Here is a 22,354-nt window from a genome sequence, read left to right as displayed (position 1 = left end):
GTTCTGCTGAAAAAGCAAGGGATTCACACTAAGTCATAGCGCTCATTCAGAGAGCTGGTGCAGAAACAAGGGGCCAATCAGCCTCCTCCTGCACTGTTACAATCCTGTGATTCTGTAATGGCTTCCTGCTCCCATGAAAGTCTCAGGCAGTCCAAACTCCCTCATGACCTCCATACAGTCAATCAAGGAGGTTGAAAAGATTTCCACCAACCCCCTCAGCTCTTCCTGTCTCCCAGCCGCCTGCCTCGCCACAGTTCTGTCCTGATTCAGGATGGGAAAACCTGAAGAAGGGCTTATTCCCGAAACGTCGACTCTCGTGCTCCTCGGATGCTGCCTGGCCTGCTGTGTTTTTCCAGCACCACATTTTTCAACTCTGGGAAAACCTAATCCCAGGTACCATCTCTGTAATTCGGCTCTGCACCCTTCCCAAGGCCAGTACGTAACTAAGGTGTGGTATCCAAAACTGCTCCCAGAACTCCAAATACTTACATCTGTTCATTTTAATTTTTGCACAGTTTTGTAACTGCAGTGTAGTCGGTTCCGTTGGTCTTCAGTGTGACAGAGTGAGCGGTCAGTGCTCTTGCAAAGAAGAGTTCGGTGGAGAAAAATGCAGCAAGTGCACCGTTGGCCATCGAGGCTACCCACAATGCACTGCTTGCAAGTGCAATCTCAGTGGTACCAGACCTGAAAAATGTGACCTGACCAAAGGAGTGTGCAGCTGTGAGGAACACACTGGGCTTTGTCCCTGTAAGGTACATCATCATTTACTTCACTGGATCCTTGGGAATTGTTAACTTGTTTCTCTTTCTATCACGCCTTGTTTCACATTACTATTTTTCTCATGTTCATTTGCATTCATGTGTTGTTGTCAAGAGTGGCAGCCAGTAGCTTGTCTCCATTTAAGATGATCTGTTTTATATATTTAGCCCCCTCCTCTTCCTCTGCAGGGTGGGTGCAGAATAAATTGACTTCTGATTTTTATTTTCCCTCAGCAATGGAGAACTGTGTAAGATGCTGAGCTGAGATGGCATCTCAGCAGTTATTGGTGAGGATTTGAATTATCCCACCTTCCTGTATATCCATGTAAAATCGGAGGCTTTGAGAACAAGTTTTTAGGCTAAATGTCTGGGGGTACGAGTAATGCTTTTGACGGGTTGAAATCTCCACTGGGTTCCTGGAAATGTTGGTGGAAGGGGTTGCTGGCCATGGTGCTGAATGAGCAGGAAGTGGTTGTCACAAGTTATTTATTTTCAATATTTAAACAACCAAAGAGCTCATTGTGAAAAAGACTCAGTAGACCATTCCCACCAACTCTGCTCCCAAACCTAGCAGAAGAATTAACGAAACGTAGCATTTTGGGGACAGAGGTCCAGGGTCGACTATAACACAAGATTGTCTGTTACTTGAGTATCTGAAGTACTCCTTGAAAGTGAAGGGAACGTCAATGCTCTGCCATTTAAAGTCCCAAATTGTGCTTTGCTGGTTCAGATGTAAGGGTCTGCTCTTCCTGACACAAGGATGTGCCAACTGGCAAGATTAGGAAGTCAGCAATTTGATACATTTAAAAAGTGTGACTGAGGTTGGAACTTATTGAAAAGCCAGTTGATGCCTTTTAAAAGTGCTTCTTAAATCACCAGTTTCAGAGGAGCTTTCCAAAGTAATGACACTGCTAATGTAGTCTAATTGCTTCATTTGGATAATCTCTTTCCTGCTTCCTTACTGAAAATCATGCCTCATCACACCATCACCAAATGAGCCTTAAGATTTATTTATCATTCGGTTCAGAAACAGGCCATTCAGCCCTGTTGACATTTATGCTCCCCTCCTCCTTCATTTTACACTGTCAGACCACCTCTGCTGACTGTGTCTTCCACTTACAACTGGCATTTTTAAAATATTTGGGCTTTTACTCAGGTTTTTTTCAATCCTCAATGTTAATCCTAATCTAGATTTGTTGATTTAGTTGACAGGGTGTGGAAACTAAGTTTGCAATGATGCTTTATTAAAAGAAAAAGTCCCTTTCTTCTGTCATGATGTAATCCTGAGTATTGCTGCAAAATGTGAAACCATGTACCCTCCTTTCAGGACAGTGTTTCTGGTGTTCATTGCGATGAATGCAGACCTGGATCGTTTGCTCTCAGTCTCCAGCACCCGGGGGGGTGCAGCCGTTGTTACTGTTCTGGAGTGTCAAATTCCTGCTCCGAGCTCCAAGGACTGGTCAGGATTCCAGTAAGAAAACCTGCATAACTTACATTGTACTGGGCTGTCTTTAGTTGTATCTCTCACTGAATGAGAAAAGCATGTTATATTTTATAATATAATTATGCATAAATAAAAATTAAACATTAGCATTAAATACGTAGTAATTATTGAATAATCAAACAATGAAATAAGTCATTATATTAGTACATTTTATTCCTATAAATAATCTAAACATATTAATTGTGAAATGCTACATATTCAGTGGGGTTCAGTTGATGACCTGGTAATACAAAGTCATTGGAGTCTTGGTGTTGTGTAGCACTGTGGTCATATTACAAGAGTACTAGGCTGGAAGGTCAGGCGAATATTCATAAAGGATACTATCATGGGGACTGGAAGAACTTAAATTCAATTAAATTGAAATAATAAAACTGCATAAAATGCTAGATTCATTAATAATGTCTGTGAAATCTTTTGAATTGTGATCAAAGTTCATCCGATTTGGGAATGTCTTTGAGGGCAGGAAATCTGCCAACGATAGGGCATGGGGATTTAGTGGTTAGGAGACCCAGGTTCAGTTCCATCCTTGGGCGACTGGCTGTGTGGAGCTTGCTCATTCTCCCCACGTCTGCATGGGTTTCGTCCCACAGTCCAAAGATGCCAGGTCAGGTGGATTCGCCATGCCAAATTGCCCATGGTATCCAGCAATATGCAGGCTAGGTGGGTTACCCATAGGAAATGTGGGGTTACAAGGACAGTGTAGGGGATGTGCGTCTGGGTGGGATGCTTTTTGGAGGGTCAGCGTGGATCCGATGGGGCCAAATGGCCTACTTCCAGTCTGTATAGATTCTATAACCTTACCTGGTGTGCCCTGCATGTGACCCCAGATCTACAGCAACTCTCCCCTGTCCTCTGAAATGGCAGAGCAAGCCAGTCAGTTGTATCAAGCTGCTGCAAAAAAGTAAATATTGTAGGTGCACCCAGACTAGCGTTTCCATGAAGCAGCTATCCATTGCTGCCTTGTGGGTTGTTGGGGATTGGCAATAAATGCCAGTCTTGATCTCATTTCAATAAAAAACTTTTAAAAATCCCAATGTTTGTGAAGCTGTGAAACAGATTCTTATCATTCAGGGTAAATATGGATAACAAACCAGTGAGCTGTATTGATCATTTCTTGGCCATGAAATGTAAATGATACTTTTCAAGAATAATTCTGCAGCTTGTATTTACAGATATAAATTGTTTGTATTTTTAGCAAGGAATAGTTTAGTTTTTGAAAAGTTCGCTAAATTTTTATATTGCTGCTAATAGTTTAGTGGAATAAGATGCTGCAAAGTCAGATTAACCATGACATTGTGAATCAAATGATTGATGCTTCAATATGGAGAATATAATTTAGATTGAAGTGAGTAAGTCTGGTTCATCACTTTTGTTGTAGCTGCAGATGACACATGAAAAATGCGTTGATGACTAGCAGGGCTGGTAATGAGTTGCGCTCAGTGTTGGATAACAGTATTATTTCGTATCTGTGTAGCTGACCCTGACACCTGACCAGCTGAGAATGCGTGTTGTCACCCAAGGCAACCTGACTGGTACCAGAGAGGGGGTCTTCGCTCAGCCCCCAGAGACGTTGCTGGATGCTGCACTAGTACAGAGGCATCTGCAAACAGAGCCGTACTATTGGTCACTACCTGCCCAGTTCACAGGCACTAAGGTGAGAGAAACGGGTGCAAACAAACCACAGCACTGAACAACACTGGGCATTACGTTTCTGAAATCTACTGTACGAATAAAGTCAGTGAATTAATGAAACACATAGGAAATAATAACAAGACTCCTATTTTATACATTTACAGATATTTTATACATCTACCTTTAGGACATATCAGCAGAAACACGCCATTCAATCCTTTCAGCATGTTTTGCCATTCGATACTATGATGGCTGACCATTGACATCAATGTCTTTCTTCCACGTTATCCCCATATTCTTTGACATAATTGACATTTAGAAATCAATCAATCTCTGCTATAAACATACTGAATCACTGACCTTCCATTGTATTTTTTTATTAATTCTGGAAGAAATGCTATAAAGTTAACAAACTGACTTTGACGCCTCTCCCGTCCTCTCTCTCAGGGTCAGAGGGTCAGAGCTCTGACACTGGGAGCTATACATTGGTATCATCAATATCTATGGAGCAGGCTGACAGAGCAGATTACACGGCTATGAACAGACAGGTGACATTCAGTATGTTTCCCATCAAGAGGAATAAACTGTTAATTTGGAAGTTGGGGGGATATGGCTTCTTCAGGAGCATCCTTTCCAGCAGGTTTCTCTCGTGGACATTTACTGTTCATTCAGATTGATGTAAAATACAAAGTTGTTACAGTTTGATGGGTTATTTTGCGAAGAGAAATCTAGCCCTGAGCAGAGCCGTAATCTCAAACAACACAATTACAAAAATAAACAATGAAAAATAACCCATCTTGTTTTTGTAATTCTAGAAGAGGCATTATTTTTGAGTGTTCTCCTGCTTGTTTCGGAAAATAATGGCAATGATTGGAAGAGTTTGCAGGCTGCCCCTGCCATTACTGTCTTTATGCCAGCTGGAAATTCTACCCAGTGAATAGGATAGTAATGGGCACCATCACCAAAACAGAAAAGTTCTTGAAATGTTGGTTGAATGTAGAGCTGTGGGTGAAAAGGAGATCTACTTTACTGACTGCTGTCTCAGAGACCTATACAAGCCCCGAGCAACTCCCCTTTCCCAAAACCCAGCTCACAACCTCAACGATCCTGCTCCTTCTCATTCCCCCAGCTCACTCCCAATGATCCCGCTCCCTCTCATTCCCCCAGCTCACTCCCAACGATCCTGCTCCCTCTCATTCCCCCAGCCCACTCCCAATGATCCCGCTACCTCTCATTCCCCCAGCTCACTCCCAATGATCCTGCTCCCTCTCATTCCCCCAGCTCATTCCCAATGATTCCGTTCCATGTCATTCCCAATGATCCTGCTCCCTCTCATTCCCCCAGCCTCACTCCCAACGATCCTGCTCCCTCTCATTCCCCCATCTCACTCCCAATGATCCCGCTCCCTCTCATTCCCCCAGCTCACTCCCAATGATTCCATTCCATGTCATTCCCCAACTCATTCCCAATGATCCTGCTCCCTGTCATTCCCCCAGCTCAGTCCCCACCGCTCCCCAGTTGCTTCACACGTCCCCACCCTGACTCCTATTTTACTCTTCATTGTTGCTCATTGGCAAAAATCCACCGGGCTCCATTGATTAATTGAGCTGGTATTTGTTGGCTGTTGTGGTGACAGAGTGTTTTTCTCTTTGACCATCCTTCTGTGTGAAGGTGTGATTCTCAGAACAGGTGTGTGGTATATGTGTGTGGTATATGTGTGTGTGGTCTGTGTGGTTTATATGTGTCTGATTGTGTGTGTGGTGTGTCTGTGTGTATGGTGTCTGTGTGTGGTGTGTCTGTGTGTATGGTGTGTTTGTTTGTGTGGTGTATGTGCGTGCCTTTCAACGATGTGTCTGTTGTGTATAGTGGTCAGGAATGATCCATTGTCCTCAAGGGTCAGACACATCTCTGTCTGTTAGAGAGTGATACTGAATTATATGGAGCTTGGGGGCCATCATAAGGTAAGGTCAGGAGGAACCCCTCAATGAATTACCGCAGTGATTGTGATTACAAACATAACAAGCTTCAATCTTGCGTGACCTTGAAATGTTCTGATCCTTTCTCAACAGCTGTTGGCCTATGGAGGGAAACTGAGATATGTGGTTGCATTTTATGCCTTGGAAGACTCTGGAAGCTTAAACCTGGAGCCCCAGATCCTACTGAAAGGATACCACAACAGCAAAATGGTAATTTACAGGAACATGCCAACTCCTGCAAATGGAGAACAAATCAGGCACATGATAGACCTGACTGAGGTGAGTCTGGTTCCAACACAGTTGTCGGAATTTCTTTTCCCATCACCATTGCTTGTGTTATTATTTAATAGGAGAAAATTAAGATGCCTTTTAACACCTGAGTCTTTTAGAATCTATCTACATGTTGCTTACTTTAATATTGTGAGCATTATACTGTAAACATTCCCTTTGGATTTCACAGCACAGAAGGAGCGCATTACTGTGTGTGACATAGTCAGGGCTGAAGTAGCACTGGTTATGGACTCTAGATAGTCACACCATTGACTTCAGTGAAGCTCAATGTCAGTCTGGTCTTGTATTAGGTGACTGATACAGTTCTGTCTGTTTGACGCTCCTGCCCATCTCTGATCTAATCCCCTTTATGCCCTATGTCGGCTCTTTGTTTATCATTTTTACGGCGTTAATCTAATACCAATTCAAAATGGATCCCTATTTCCCAGAAATCAGGAACCGTGGATGCTGGAATAAACTCAGCAGATTGGGCAGCTTCTTTGCACACAGAGACGGCTACTCCCTCTGTCTCACCTGCCAAGCTTTTTTCCAGAATGTTCTGTTTCAGTTTCTCTGAAGTCTGAATCTTCTGCCACTTCAAACCTTTATCCAATTTTCCCTGAGAGACACAGTGGTCTTTGTCTCAAACATTCAGTGTAGTAAGGTATCCCATATTTGTCTGTAAAGGAATTTCTCCCAAGTTCCCACTGAGTTTTCCTGCTGACCTTCACCAGTCCTACTCAAGGGGAATGCTTTAGTAATGTTCTATAATTGGTGGTAATTTCTATAGGACCAAAATCCTCATTTCAATTCAATTTTTTTTCCACCTGATTTGCTAATATGCAAATTTTTTTTATTGGAATTGAAATTCAATTAAAACATCTTTTGCCTGACTGGCTAATGTGCCCATCTCAACATTGTGATACAAAATTTAATTGAAGTCTGGCTCTATGCAAATTTCTTAGAAAGGTGAGCCTGTCCAATAGCTCAAAATGCCTGAAAGTTGCCTGTCAGTTTTCTCTGTCTCTGTCTCAACAAGTAAAACATTCAAGGCATAAGGAACATCCAAAAATATTTCAGAAATGAAATTCTGAAGTGTTTTGAATGCTGATGCCTGATCTCAATGTTAGTTCAGGTGTGTAGTCCATTCTAAGCCACTGTGTACTATTTTCAAACTGTTTCGATTCATTTTCAAGCCAAATTTGACCTGTTCTGATCACCCTACCCCATTGTACAACTTTCATGCCCATACCCAAAACCCACCCACCCCAGCCGAACTCAGTCCCTTCCCACAAATCTCCCCACGCCTTTGCTCCCACTCCTTCTGGGAATCCTTTCAGACTAGTTTGTTTCCACGCTTACTTTGTAAAATTGAAGTCCCGGTAAAAAGCTTGGACAATTGGAATTCGGGCCTGAAGGTTCACATAACAGTAATAGCATTTGGTGCAGGAATTGGCCCTGACTAATGGGTCAAGGGATGATTAATATATTGAGCCAACAGTAAATTACTGGTGTTTATGGTCCTCAGCACAAGTGACCCTAAAGTGGATATGGACTCCACCACTAATGGAGCAGTTGAAATCGGAAACATTCAAGACACCAGAATTAAATGGCGCAGAGTTCACAAAATGTCGAGCAGGAAGGGACTACAGAGCCGGGGAAGGGTGAGGTCAAGGAGGAATTTGCAAACAAGGATAAACATTGTAAAATTTGGTGTGAGTTTTGATTAGATTCCCTGCAGTATAGAAACAGGCCCTTCGGCCAACATGTCCACAATAACCCTCCGAAGAGTAACCCACCCAGATCCATTTCCCTCCGATTGATGCACCTAACGCCATGGCCAATTCGCCTGACCTGCACATCTTTGGAATGTGAGAGGAAACCGGAACACCAGAGGAAACCCACGCAGACACGGGGAGGATGTGCAAACTCCACACAGATGGCTGCCCGAGGCTGGAATTGAACCTGGCACCCTGGTGCTGTGAGGCAGCAGTGCTAACTATTGAGCCATCATGCTGCCCATTAGGCAGGTTGGCTGCAGGTTTACTTCAGTTAGCTGCCTTTGTGATGTGGCCGTCTAGAGTAGGCTATTTGCTGGAACCAGTTCAAAAAGGCAGCAGATACAACAGCATTGGAACAAGTTCTTACATAAACAATTCTGAATTTTGACAAAATGCAAATACATTCCCAATCCATCACAGCCAATGCAAATAATTTCTTGACGCTATCAATTTTTCTTAAGATATCTGTTAATCTGTACCACCGTGGGCGGCACGGTGGCACAGTGGTTAGCACTGTTGCCTCACAGCGCCAGAGACCCGGGTTCAATTCCCGCCTCAGGCGACTGTCTGTGTGGAGTTTGCACGTTCTCCCCGTGTCTGCGTGGGTTTCCTCCGGGTGCTCCGGTTTCCTCCCACAGTCCAAAGATGTGCAGGTAAGGTGAATTGGCCATGCTAAATTGCCCGTAGTGTTAGGTAAGGGGTATGGGTGGGTTGCACTTCGGCGGTTCGGTGTGGACTTGTTGGGCCGAAGGGCCTGTTTCCACATTGTAATGTAATGTTATCTAATCTAATCTTAAGAATTCACTCTCAATGCCAGCAAGTCACAAAACCCTCCTGTAGTCTGCAGAAACTCTGACCCTTCACTTCAGTTCCATAGATTCCCTGTTCACAGCCCACTATTCCCAATGCTCAGGATTACTGAACTGATTAATGTTTCTATATTCAAGGTATTCACCTCAGAAAAATTACATTTATCGAGTGCTTAACGTAAGGTTAAAAAGTAAAGATCAGTTACAGCAATAAAGGGTCATAAATTAATAAACAAGGCCATTGGTTTATACTTTTCCTAAAAATCTGAATGAAGGTGTGGTATTTGAGCTTCAAGTATACCAGAAAGCCTTGTAGTCAGAATATAATTTAGCATATTCAATTGTTGTAGATGAATGACCCTGATTGTACATTTAACATTGGATAAGATCACTGTCATTTTAAAATGGTATATCCTCAAACTCACTGCAATGTTTACAGTTTGGAAAGTAAGTTCTTTTGTGAGTTTTCGTTTTTAGTAATACTTACACATGCTTACCTTGTTTCGTTCTTGCCTGTTGCATTTGTTTAGCTCAACAAGTACAATTAAGCCTAAAAAAATGAAAGCACTAGGTGAATATGGTGAAACGGGTTGGTTGGGATATCTGGTCGGCATGGATGGGTTAGACCGAAGGGTCTGTTTCCGTGCTGTACATCTCTATGACTCTGTGAATACAATGGTCAATTTCAGGTTCACTTGGCATATGGAAGACAAATGCAGTCTTCGAATTCATTTCGAGAGGGCTAGAATACAACAGCAGTGATGTACTGCTGAGGCTGTATAAGGCTCTGGTCAGACTGCATTTGGAATATTGTGAGCAGTTTTGGACCCTGTATCAAAGGAAGCTGCTGGCATTGGAGGGGGTCCAGAAGAGGTTACAAGAACAATCCTGAGGATGAAGGGCTTGTTCTATGAGGAGCGGTTGAGAACTCTGAATCTATACTCCATATGAACTAACTTCCCAGAGGCCGATATCCCATCACCAAGTCACCCTTTATTTACATGTACATAGTACTTGGCACTGTATGGCTTCCTCAGAGCCAGCTCTCTGACACTCCTGTTTCTATCGCTCAGCCAGGAATCCCTGATTGGACCAGTTTCACAGCCCCAATCAAGGAACTTAAACTCTGTGAAGTCCATCAGGCTGACCTTGTTACAATCACTACAGCCAGAGCTTAGAAGGATGAGGGAGGGATCTGGTTGAAACTTACAGGTAACTGGGATGCCTGGATAGAAGATGTTTCCATTAGTAGGAGGGACTAGAACCCGAGGGCACATTTCTGGAGTGAAGGCATGGCCCTTTAGGACTGAGATGAGGAGAAATTTCTTCAGCCAGGAGATGGTAAACCTGTGGCACGCGTTGTCACAAAAGGCTGTGGAGACCAAGTCATTGAGTGTATTTAAGATGAGGATAGATAGGTTCTTCATTAGTAAGGGGAGCCAGGGTTATGGAGAGAAGGCAGGAGAGTGGGTTGGAAAAACCTATCAGCCATGATTGAATGGTGGGCGGCACGGAGGCACAGTGGTTAGCAGCCTCACAGCGCCAGAGACCCGGGTTCAATTCCCGCCTCAGGCAACTGACTGTGTGGAGTTTGCATGTTCTCCCCGTGTCTGCGCGGATTTCCTCCGTGTGCTCTGGTTTCCTCCCACAGTCCAAAGATGTGCAGGTCAGGTGAATTGGCCATGTTAAATTGCCCGTAGTGTTAGGTAAAGGGGTAAATGTAGGGGTATGGGTGGGTTGCGCTTCGGCGGGGCGGTGTGGACCTGTTGGGCCGAAGGGCCTGTTTCCACACTGTAAGTAATCTAATCTAATCTAATCTAATTTGATGGGCTGAATAGCCTAATTCTACTGCTATCCCTTATGGTCTCTACATTTGGACCTGCCACATTCTCTGTGATTGGGATTGTTAATTGTGCGACCAATCAGTGCCTAGTCCAGTCCGTTAGACCTTTGGATTTTCCAAACAATGAAATACCCATGTGGCTTTGATGTTTTTCATTGCTTGCACTTTCTCTTAAACAAAATAAGATTGCTCTTGCACATTTGGATACCTTCAGAAGAACAACGTCTGTTAATTTGTCACTTTCACTTTATTTTCTACAAAGACTTTGCCCACAGTTTCAAAGTTATGCACTGAAAAAATGGCGTCCATAGCATACAAATGGATTGTATCCATTTATGTCCATACTGCAGAGAATCTCAGCGTACGTTGGTGGCTGCATTCTCTGCTTTGACATGTTACAGTCACTCTGTGGGAAAAAAACTGACATTTACGTCCACAGATTAATGAGCATGGAACAGCTTGGCTCCTTTCCTGTGGTTTATCATTGCATTAAATGTTGCATTCTTTCCTTTATTCAAGGGAGTATTTGAGTCGCATCGAATATTTTAGATGGAGCAAAATTAATGGCCGTAATATGGATTTAAGATGTCAAAAAAAAATGTGCAATATGAAATTTAATTGCTGCAAGAAAAATTTTGTAAATGTTGCAAGTGTTGGTCTGTGAATACTTGCTTCAATACTCTATTAAATACAGACTATGAGGAGTGTAACTACTGGGTGTAATAAAGTCAATGGATCCAGTTTGTCAAACATTGATCGTTAAAGCAAGAGTTTTCAAATTATCACTTTATTTCATTGACGTTGCCGGAGAATGTTCTCTCCTCACAGTGCCATTTGATTGCCTTTTTTGTCACATCATCCCCAAAATAGAGTAAATACTTCATGGAAATGTGACATTGTTTGTGATATAGTAGTTTTTAGTATAGTTTTTCTAGTCCCGAATGGCTGAATTCTGCTTGGATTTAATCCAAGCCTGTCAGTACTTGCCCTGATGCTACATGTAGTGGGAAGCGATAGGGTTTGATCGTGTTCTGGAGAAGGGTCACTGGAGCCAAAACGTTAACTCTGCTTTCTCTCCACAGACCCTGCCAGCCCGGCTGAGTTTTTCCAGCAATTTCTGTTTGTGTTTCTGATTTCCAGCATCTGCCATTCTTTCGATTGTTTTGATCTTAGTCTGTGTTGAGTCATCTGCTATGTCAGAGAGGGCAATACATGTGGAAGTGGAGCAGAAAACCTTTTCTGGGTCACTCTTAACTCTATTGAAATGAGCAATGTGTTTATTTACAGGACGTGATGGGAGTAGGGAGGTGCAGAAGTGGCCATCTACATTTCCCGCTGCTGCGGAAAGGCAGCCAATATCATCAAAGACTCCTCCCACTCTGGTTATAAACTCTTCTAACCCCTTTCGTCAGGCAGACAATATGAAAGCCTAAACATAAGTACTAACAGATTCAAGAACAGCTTCTTCTCCGCTGTTATTAGACTCCTGAATGGACCTCTCCAATTCAAATTTAAAGTTGATCTTACTTTTCATGCACCTTCTTTGCTGCTGCAACAATGTATTCCTCGCTCTGTTCAATCACCCTGCAATCTTCATCGATATGATCTGCATGCATTGCAGGCAAAACAAAACTTATCACTGTATTTAGATACATGTGACAATAATAAATCTAATTAAGTTGTTTCCCCCAGCAGACTAGCCTGCTCTATCCAGTTTCAGAGAGAGGATAGGGTTAGGGTTAGAGACAAGACTGGAGTATTGCAGAAGCTTCCATTATAAACCTAACGAGTAGACTGAACCACCCCTACCCCACCCCCACTCCCCCAATGGCGGAAAGGAAATCCATGGAGTGTAGCAGCCCTTCTGTTTTGCAGTTTTCTGGCCTGTGCTGGAAATAAGAATCGCCCCTAAACCTGTTACACTCAATTTTAAGAGAGTTGCGAGGGGAGGAAATGTTTAAAAGAAAGGTGTTACATGTTACTTTTTATGAATGTTGCTGTATTTAAATGCAGTCGTAAACTTCGTCCTTTGTCGAGGAATTGATGTTCTAACCAGAGCAACCTTCTAAAGAAAAGTCAACGTCCCTAGAATCGAACTCTTCCCCCAGCAATTGCTGGGGTGAGCTCTGGCTGTTATTTGCTCTCTTTCTGTTGTTACGGTGTTTGATGTTCTGTAATTCCCTTTGTATTTTGAAAGCATGAATGGAAGTATTTCAATTCAGTATCTGACCAACCCGTCACCCGCCCTGACTTCATGTCAGTCCTCAGCAACGTTGAATATTTCCTGATTAAAGCTTCCTATGGCACTGGACTCCAGCAAAGCAGGTAAGCAATGTTATGATGTGACACTGAATTCAAGCATAAATAAACCTACAGGGCTTTGGACACAGGGCTGTAGGGATCACAGATCAAAGGGCCAACACGATCCTCCAGGAGACATTTCCCATCATTCTCCTCGCCACCTAGACCTCTCTGCTATATTACTATGAGACGGTCAAGGCCTAATGAACCCTTATGTGGGTAATTGATGACTGCTTAAGGGCCGTTTCCCACCCAGTCTCAATTTTGAGGCGAGTCGGAGGAGTTCAAACCCAGAAGATGATCCAGGTCAAGCTTTGAGGATCTGAAAGAGACTGGGACTTCTCCATCAATGGCTACCTTTTAACCATTAGGTGCCCTTCACAGGCTGTCCCTTTTGGCAGCTCCCTCTCACCCGGCCTCTCTGTCATCACCCGCAAACTTGCTCTGCTCAAACTGCTGGGTTTCACCTCCCTTCTCCCACTCCAGCCTGAGATTCATGCTACTCACAATGGGACCCTGGGGATGGCTAGAGAGCCTCAGAGTGGCTGGCCAGAAGGTCCCCAGGGTGGCAGGTGATCTCAAGTGAGTGGCCAAATCCCCACCTTCTGCCAGTTAACAGACCTCTGTTGGTGGGGATACATTCACCCCCAACACCCCCCCCCCCCCGCCCCCCCCAAGGCAATGGACTTCAGTGTAAAATTATAGATACTGTCACGAGTGAACAAAAACACAAATTGCTGCGTTTGTGGCTTTAGAATGTATGAGTTCCAGCGCCTCAATCCCATCGAATTCCGGCCGAGGGAAACTCCGGAAGAGATTTTCGCGGAGGCCACCTCTGGAAGGCCCTTTCCATTTATGGATTCTGGGCATGCTCAGTGAGGGCCAACGGGAACACGCCATTGGAGCAGCCAAGTGGGCCCTGACCCTACTGGGCACTGCCATTGTAGAAGACTCAGTTCATTGTTACCATCGCATCCATAAAAAAAGCTCGTTTTACCAGAATCATACAGAAAGGTCTGGAGATCAAAATTGCAGGACGTGAGTGAATAGTTACAATTCAGAAAGCTCGCATTTATATAAGAAATACCTTGCTCATTGGCTGTGTTGGCAATGTAATTCCTCTCAAGGCTAATGGCTATTTCAGCTGATCAAACGTTTGGCCTGAGAAGACCCTAATGGTTTGTAACAAGTGAGTCGACCAAACCGTGCTGCAGGAACACTTTACAAATTCCAAAGTGTAATCGCAAATACTCAGCAAGTCACTCAGTTTCTTGGCGGCGCAACATCGAGGGCCGAAGGGCCTGTACTGTGCTGTAATGTTCTATGTTCTATATGTTCTCATTAAGGATGCCTACTCAGGAAGAGCTGTTGGAACAAGGTCCTGACAATGCTAATCACTTTGCCCTTAACGTCACAGTGCGCATGCTGTAAAGTATTTTTGTATCTCAGTATCCCGAGGATTATTGTTTGTAAAATGTGTCCTTTTTCTATTCTTTCATGGGATGTGGGTGTCACTGGCTGGACAAGCATTTGTTATCCATCCCTAATTGCCCTTCAGAAGGTGTTAGAGAGTTGCATTCTTGAATCGCTGCTGTCCTTGATGTCTAGGTATACCTATAGTGAGGTTAGGAAGGGAGTTCTAGGATATTGGCCTAGCGCCAGTAGAAGAATCATTATATAGTTCCAAGTCAGGATGGTCCTTGGCTGGGAGTGAAAACTGAAGGTGTTGGTGTTCCCTGGTTTGAAGGTTTGGAAAGGGCTTTTGGTGTAGCTTTGATGAGTTGTTGCAGTGTGCTTTTGTAGATTATACACACCGTTGTCACTGTGCATCAATGGTTCAGGGTGAGTCTGATTCCTGGAGCGGGGGACTGGAAGAATGTATTGCTCAGCCTCTCATTTCAGGGGGGAGTCACACCACCATTTTGTTATTTTGAGGTCTCCAACTTCATTACAATATAGGGGGTCAGTTAGCTCAATTAACTGGATAGCTAGATTGTGATGCAGAGTAATGCCTACAGTGTGGGTTCAATTCCCACGCTGGCTGAGGTGACCAGGAAGGACTCCTTCTCAAACACTCCCCTCACCTGAGGTGCAGTGACCCTCCGGTTAAACCACCACCAGTCACCTCTCTCTCTCTCTCTAATGAGAGCATGGCCCTCTGGCACATTGTGAGTTTACCTTCCCTTACAATAAAGCAGGTGAGCTGTGAGTCATAAACAGGTAACTCACTGGGGTAAAAACAATGACTGCAGATGCTGGAAACCAGATTCTGGATTAGTGGTGCTGGAAGAGCACAGCAGTTCAGGCAGCATCCAAGGAGCTTCGAAATCGACGTTTCGGGCAAAAGCCCTTATTCCTGATGAAGGGCTTTTGCCCGAAACGTCGATTTTGAAGCTCCTTGGATGCTGCCAGGTAGCTCACTGGACCCAGGCATCATGATTAGGTTGGGGACTTGCCATCAGCAAGCTGCAGAGGGAGATTCATTTGTGAGATTAGACCATGAGGAAGTGGGTGAGAGTGACCCAGATTCCTTCTGTCGGACCCATTCTGACTCCTGTTCATATCAGGCACCACCTTCACAAGGGGCAGCTAGGGATGGGTAACAAATGGTGTCCCAGCTCTGGAAGAATGTTTAAAAAAAACACAAATAGTGCAGCAGCAAAGTGTTGAATGGTTCTTATTTACTATGTTAGAGAAAGGAGGTGAATATCATATTCGATAAACAAAAGAAAATAACCACCTGTTTGCTTCTTGTATTAAAGAAGTCTGTTCACATTGTATACCTGTGCTCACCTTGTCAGGATTTCTAATATCTCCATGGAGATTGCGATGGAGGATGATGGAACTCATGCATTGAGAGATCGTGCACGTCAGATTGAGATCTGTGACTGCCCCCCTGGATACGCAGGCCTCTCCTGCCAGGTATTTATGAGCTGGGTGATAAATTCTAACCTGTGTTTTCAGCAACTGAAAAGAGCTGTGTGTATTGATTAGTAACTTTCACCCAGTTAGGATGACACTGCAGCCAAATGCATGAAGCTGGCTGGATCTAAAAACCTTTGAAAACCAGGAGCAGATTATAATTTAGATGCTAACTAGATGTTGTGTTCAGTCAGTTCAAAACTCTACAGTGTAATTGGGTCTTTGGTGCAGGAGTAGTGAACTGTAGATCCAAGTATTAGCATGGTACAACTTTGGAACACTCCTTGTGAAAGTTTATGGCTGCGAGGGAATTTGGATCTTTCAAAACGGGGGTAAGTGGAACTTTGTTAGGTATGTTTGTGAGCAAAAGCAGGAAAATAGAGCTGAGACTCAGTTCAGTCACATTCTTGTGGGTGGTGAGGCTGGCTCAAGATGATTTAACCTCCGAGATGCTCACATTATTCATAAGAACGTATGAACTAGGAGCCATTTGGCCTATCGAGACTGTTCCACCATTCAATACGGTCATGGCTGATCTTTTCATGGCCTCAGCTCCACTTACTCACCCTCTCACCATAACCCTTAATTCCTTCACTGCTCAAAAATCCATTTATCTTGCCTTAAAAACATTCAACAAGGTAGCTTCACTGGGCAAGGAATTCCACAGATTCACAACCCTTTGGATGACAAAGTTCCTCCTCAACTCAGCCCTAAATCTGCTCTGCCTTACTTTGAGGCTGGGCCCCCTAGTTCTAATTTCAATCTCCAGTGAAAATAACCTCCTTGCTTCCACCTTATCTATTCCCTTCACGTGTTTCTATAAGGTCCCCCCTCATTCTTCTAACTTCCAATGTGTGTGGTCCCAATCTGCTCGATCTCTCCTCATAAGCCAACCCTCTCACCTCTGTGAACCTCCTCTGCGTCCCCTTCAGTGCCAGTACCTTCTTTTCCAAGTTAGGAATAAATGTATCAATCCTTTAAAGTTTCAGCAGCTGAAATCTCAAACATTTATGTTCCAGGTGTGGCCCCCAGGTGTGCTCCAGGTGTGACCTCACCAGTACCCTGTACAATTGCAGCGTAACCTCGCTATTTATAAAGTCCAACCCTCTAGCAATGAAGTACAATATCCCGTTTGCCGCCTTAATTACCTGTTGCACCTGCAAACCAATTTTTTCTAAGTCATGCCCAGGTCCCTCTGCACAGCAGCTTGCTGCAGTTTTTCTACATTTAAACAATAGTCCATTTTGCCGTTGTTCCTACCAAAATGGATGGATCTCACATTTATGTGACATACGGTCTTGGAGAGGGATGGATTCCAACTCCGCCACTCCATTCCTCGTTTGGGAAAAATGCCTGGCAACAGCAAGTGTGATAGTTTAGATACCTCAGTCATTGCTCTGCCCTCAACTGGGCCTGTCAGTGGGCAAGCAGCCTAAAGTGTATGTACAGTTCTTTAAATATACAAACTGGAGTCCCATAAGACCATAAGAAGTAGGAACAGGAGTAGGCCATTCGGCCCCTTGTTCCTGCTCTGCCATTCAGTCGAATTGTGCTGATCTGACATTCCTCACATCCACTTTCCTGCTCTTTCCCTTAATTCCCCAACTGATCAGGAATCGATCTATCTCAGCTTTAAATGCACACAAGGACTCTGCCCCCCAGAGCTGTCTGTGGTAAGGTGTTTCAAAGACTCATGACCCTCTGAGAGAAGAAATTCCTTCTCAGTCTCAGTCATAAATTGGAACCCCTTTATTCTGGGTCCCTTGCCAAATCCATTTGCAATGATGACTGTTTAATAATTGGATCGTGAACACAACAATTATCACCCCTCGCTGTCATGATTGTTTTCCTTTGATCGATCAGATGGGAACACTATTAAGGTATTCTCTCAATTTTTATTTAAGGTGACCTTTGCTGTGTATGTATTAGATGCTGGTAAGTTGGTCTATTTGTTAAAACTCCCTTAGGGAAAAAAAAAAGAACTTGTAGCTGGAATAAATTTTGAGCTTTTTCTTTAAACGAAGAAATGTAGACGAAAGCATCAGTCCCATAATGCACACCACAGAGACCGAAAAAAATACATCAGGAAGTGGGAGTTGGGTTTATAAACAGAAAATTCTGGAATAACTGAGCTAGTTATGCAGCATCTTTGGAGAAAGTCTTTTTCTTCAGTCATGCTGCCTGGCCTGTGGAGTCCCTCCAATATTTTCTGCTCATAATTTAGATGTCCCGCACCGGCAATACTTTGACACTGTAGATGGGGTTTGGGTGTGATCAAGTCTGGATTTTAACAGACTGTTGATTGAAGGAGGAAAACTGGTATAGAGCTCAGCAAATTCAAAGTCAAACTAAAAAGAAATCAATGCAAGTACCAAATAGCACAGTGATTCAGTGATGACAGAATACAAGGGAACAGAGGAGGTTAAAGGGTGACCTTGTAGAAGTTTATAAAACCATGAGGGGTTTGTATAGGGTGAATGGCAGGTGTCATTTCCCTGGGGTTAGTGATTTCAAGGCTAGAGGGCATATTTTTAAGGTGAGAGGAGAAAGGTCTATTTCAAATCTGAGGGGGCAACATTTTTACATAGAGAGTGGTTCATGTGTGGAATGAACTTCCAAAGGAAGTGGTGGATGTGGTTATAGTTACAACATTTAAAAGATAAGTACACAAATAAGAAATGTTTGGAGGGATATGGGCCAAGTGCAGGTGGGTGGGACTAGCTTAGTTTGGGATTATGGTCGGCATGGACTGGTTGGACCGAAGGGTCTGTTTCCATGCTGTACATCTCTATGTCTATGTCTATAACTCTGGTTGATTCATGCTGCCAGATTAAGTGAAAAATTGATCAGCACAAATACATTCTGGCTGGATCTACCGTCACATGGAGTCATAAAGCACAGAAACAGACCCTTCGGTCCAACCCGTCCATGCTGACTAGATATCCCAACCCAATCTAGTCCCACCTGCCAGCACCCGGCCCATATCCCTCCAAACCCTTCCTATTCATATACCCATCCAAATGCCTTTTAAATGTTGCTCTATTTTAAACCATTTGCCAATGAAGATAGTATAAAATAAATGTGGATAAAGTGTAAAACGGGTCAGTGGTAAGTCATCCATCAGTGAGAAATCTTTACTTCTGTTGTCTTTGTATTTTAAAGGAATGTGCTCCTGGGTTCTACAGACAAAAGATGACTGATGGCCTACAGTCACTCAATACCGTGTGTGTCTCATGCAAGTGCAACAACCACAGTAACATCTGTGACCTTGATACAGGCAAATGTCAAGTAAGTGCCATCTATCGATTAATGCAATCCATGCAAAGATTCACAAGATGCTGTCACCAGATTGATCAGTAACACTGTGTCATTCATAGAATTCAACACCGGATTAGGTTCGAGCAATCATTCACTGTTTGCAGATACATAGGGGAGAATTACAGGATAGATTTTCAGCCTGGAGACGGGTAGTGGAAATCAAAAGATGCTGGTTCTGGAGGCAGGATTTTCAATGTCAGAGGCTGTTGCTAGTTGCAGTCAGGCCAGTGGAGTCCAGGCTACTGTTTGAAGGTCAACATTTGTCTCATCTACTTCTCTAAAAGAACGAGCAGGACCCTCTCGTCCCCACACACTCCCCACCCTTATATCCCCAAACACCTCACGGCCCCATCACCAAGATATGCCCCACCTCCCACTTTGCCATATCAAGATTCCCCTTCCATGCCCCCATTATCCTGTTGAGGTGCAATGGACTCTATCGTGACAAAGGAATGTGTAAAAAATACTTAAAAGGAACAGTCATTTCTTGATAAATGAGTTCTGAAGAAAAGTCCGACCAGATTTGAAACATTAACTGCTTTTCTCCACAGATGCTGCCAGATCTGTTGGGTTTCCTCAGCATTCTCTGTGTTTGATAACTTGTCACAGCGTTAAACCCAGTGTATTTTAAACAACACTATTAATTTGCAGCCTAAGAAAAGTATCAATTCTTTTAAAGTTTTAGCAGCTGAAATCTGAAACGTTTCCACTCACTGAACCTGCTGTGAACAGTGAAGATATGACACGACCTGGCAATGACCCAGGGGCTCAGAGGTTTCAGGAGAATAATGGTTGTCTGGGCTTCCTGCCAAGCCTCATTATGTATTTGTCACTGGTTGAATATGTAAATAGCAAGATGACGTTTTAAGTAGGAATTAATATCATTCAACAGTGTAACATTTCAAGGATAGATATGTTTATGTGTCTTACATGACTCTGACCTCAGCGTCAATTTTGATAAAATTCAGCCTGGAGATGTTTGCAGAGGTCCATTGGAAGTAGAAATCAGCCTTATGGAAGTTTAAATTGCCTGGGCAATCTTGGTGTACGCATGCGCGCCTGGACCCTTGCAGAATCGCAGCATGCTGTCTCCCAACTTTCCAATGGTCCAGAGACAGACAGGGTCAGCATCTCTGACAGTGAGGGACTAGCTCCATACAGCACTTCAGTCGACTGTCAGGCCTGAGCTTTGTGCTGAAGTCAGGTAGCTTCCTGGCTCCAGATGTGAGAGGTCAACCAACTAAGGGGTACGGACTTTGCTCTCAAGAAATTATTTGACCTTTGTCAATCAGAAAAGAAATCAGTGTGGAGAAACCATCAAAGCGGATTCAAGTCCTAGAGATCCAAATTGGGTTCCCTGCTGAGGGTTTTGAGATTAGGAATTCTATCTAACCCAGCAGCCGTCCCCTGGGAGACCAGCGCAGAGGTAACCTGTAAACCTGGACTTTGCTGCCTCACTTCTTTTTATCACAGTGGGTTCTGTAAAATGTAAGGATCATTGAGACCTCATCCCACGAAGCCCCCAATACCATTTAGTTTTGTTTTTATTTTGTGCTCAGTAATTTGGGTGGAAACATCACAATAATAATTTTCAACAATTACATAAAATCTTAACAACCCATTCAATTCAAGGGGCATTTAGGGATGGGCAGTGAACCCGTATTGCATGAACAAATTAAAAAAGGCTGCATCATATAAAAAAAACCTCATGCTCCTTGCAACCTATTTCACTGATATACTTTGTAGATGTTCTGACACCCCAGAGGTATAGCCAGAATAGTTCTCATTTAAAATTGTAGATCGATCTGAAGCAACTACTCTTTTTGCTTTTTTGTGAAGGGAAATTTAAAAGCTGTAGAATCCATGATTACTCTCCAGATATAAGGCAGCAACTACCCTTCTGGGTGCCGAGATTCACTATTAACTTTGATTTAGAATAGCAATTTTAGCTGGAAATGGGAACAATTTCTCATTTAATATTGTGCGCGTTAGATTCCCACTTGTTAACATTGTATTGATCACTATTAAGCCCAAACAGTGCAATAAAGCTGTGGTATAATAGTCCTCCGTCTTCCCTAATGAAAAACTCTCAAAGCATGACAATTAACTCAACCACAAGGTTTTCAGAAGGCATTGGAAGTAGCTGAACTCTTTCTTTCATCGGTGAACATTGGAAAATAATACCTTGATTAGGAAGATGATGACTATATGTGATTAGACCCAATGCTTGAATTAAACTATTAGAATTAAATATTCTGCAGTCATGATCACCTTTGCTGATGCTGATCTTACAATCAGCCAATCTTTGACTTTTATAAATAGCAATAGCAATTCTGCCTTAAAATAGCTTCACGAGATCAGAGGCCACATCCTATTAGTAAGCTCCTGCAGATTGTCTGCTGCATATGTTTGGTATGTTGAGGATGTCAAGATTTGTGGTTTTGCAGGTAATAAACACACAACATTTCATTTATTTCAGCTGCTGAATGTATGTGAGACAGAATTTTTAGCCTGTCTCTGAAGTTAAATTTCTGACTCTATTCCAAGACTATTGTTCACATCTTGGCTACTTTGGATGCCACCTCACTAGGCAGCCGACTTTCACAGAGAGGTGACAGCAATCTAAATATAGGTTTAATTAACCTACACCATGTTTATGTGGCTTATAATGCATTAGTCTCGCCTTTCCTTCCAGTGAATAATCTAATTATGATTTTCTATCTCTGAAAATCAGGCTTGTCGTGACAACACAACGGGTGATCACTGTGAGCTGTGTGCTTCGGGATACTATGGCAGAGTCGGTGGATCTATCACGGACTGCTCCCTTTGTGCCTGTCCCAGATCCCATTCTGGCAGGTAATGTATGACCAGAGGCATCTGTTGTTATTGAGTCACTTAAGATATACTTAGATGGCACAGTTTCTCAGTGGTTAGCACTGCTGCCTCATAGTGCCAGGGACCCAGCTTCAATTCCAGCCTTGGGTGACTGTTTGGAGTTTGCACATTCTCCCCGTGTCTGTGTGGGTTTCCGCTGGGTGCTCCAGTTTTTTGCTCAATTCAGAGATGAGCAGGTTAGGTAGATTTGCCATGCTAAATTGCCCATAGTGCCCAGGGATGCATGGGTTAGGTGGGGTCAGCCATGGGAAGTGTAGGATTATGGAGAAAGGGTAGAGGTTTGGGTGTGATGCTGTTTAGAGGATTGGTGTGGACTTGATGAACCGAACGGCCTGCTTCCCTATT

At 43.4% G+C, this 22,354-nt stretch overlaps 1 protein-coding gene across 2 annotated transcripts in view; it reads left to right on the top strand.

Annotated features, from left to right (window-relative positions):
• lama1 (laminin, alpha 1) overlaps positions 1–22,354 on the top strand; it is a 305,305-nt gene that overhangs the window by 171,966 nt on the left and 110,985 nt on the right. For both annotated transcript variants that reach the window (XM_087986673.1, XM_087986674.1), the window contains 8 exons: positions 516–752; positions 2,086–2,229; positions 3,737–3,916; positions 5,964–6,149; positions 12,771–12,898; positions 15,676–15,796; positions 18,959–19,084; positions 21,849–21,970. In XM_087986673.1, coding sequence (XP_087842799.1) covers positions 516–752; positions 2,086–2,229; positions 3,737–3,916; positions 5,964–6,149; positions 12,771–12,898; positions 15,676–15,796; positions 18,959–19,084; positions 21,849–21,970 — 1,244 coding nt within the window. The remainder of the gene's footprint in view (positions 1–515; positions 753–2,085; positions 2,230–3,736; positions 3,917–5,963; positions 6,150–12,770; positions 12,899–15,675; positions 15,797–18,958; positions 19,085–21,848; positions 21,971–22,354) is intronic.

Source organism: Chiloscyllium plagiosum, unplaced genomic scaffold (genome assembly GCF_037043375.1).
Source record: "Chiloscyllium plagiosum isolate Xiang-an unplaced genomic scaffold, Cpla_swu_hap1 HiC_scaffold_4, whole genome shotgun sequence".
NCBI classification, from domain to species: Eukaryota; Metazoa; Chordata; class Chondrichthyes; order Orectolobiformes; family Hemiscylliidae; genus Chiloscyllium; species Chiloscyllium plagiosum.
This window is presented reverse-complemented; position numbering and strand designations above follow the sequence as displayed.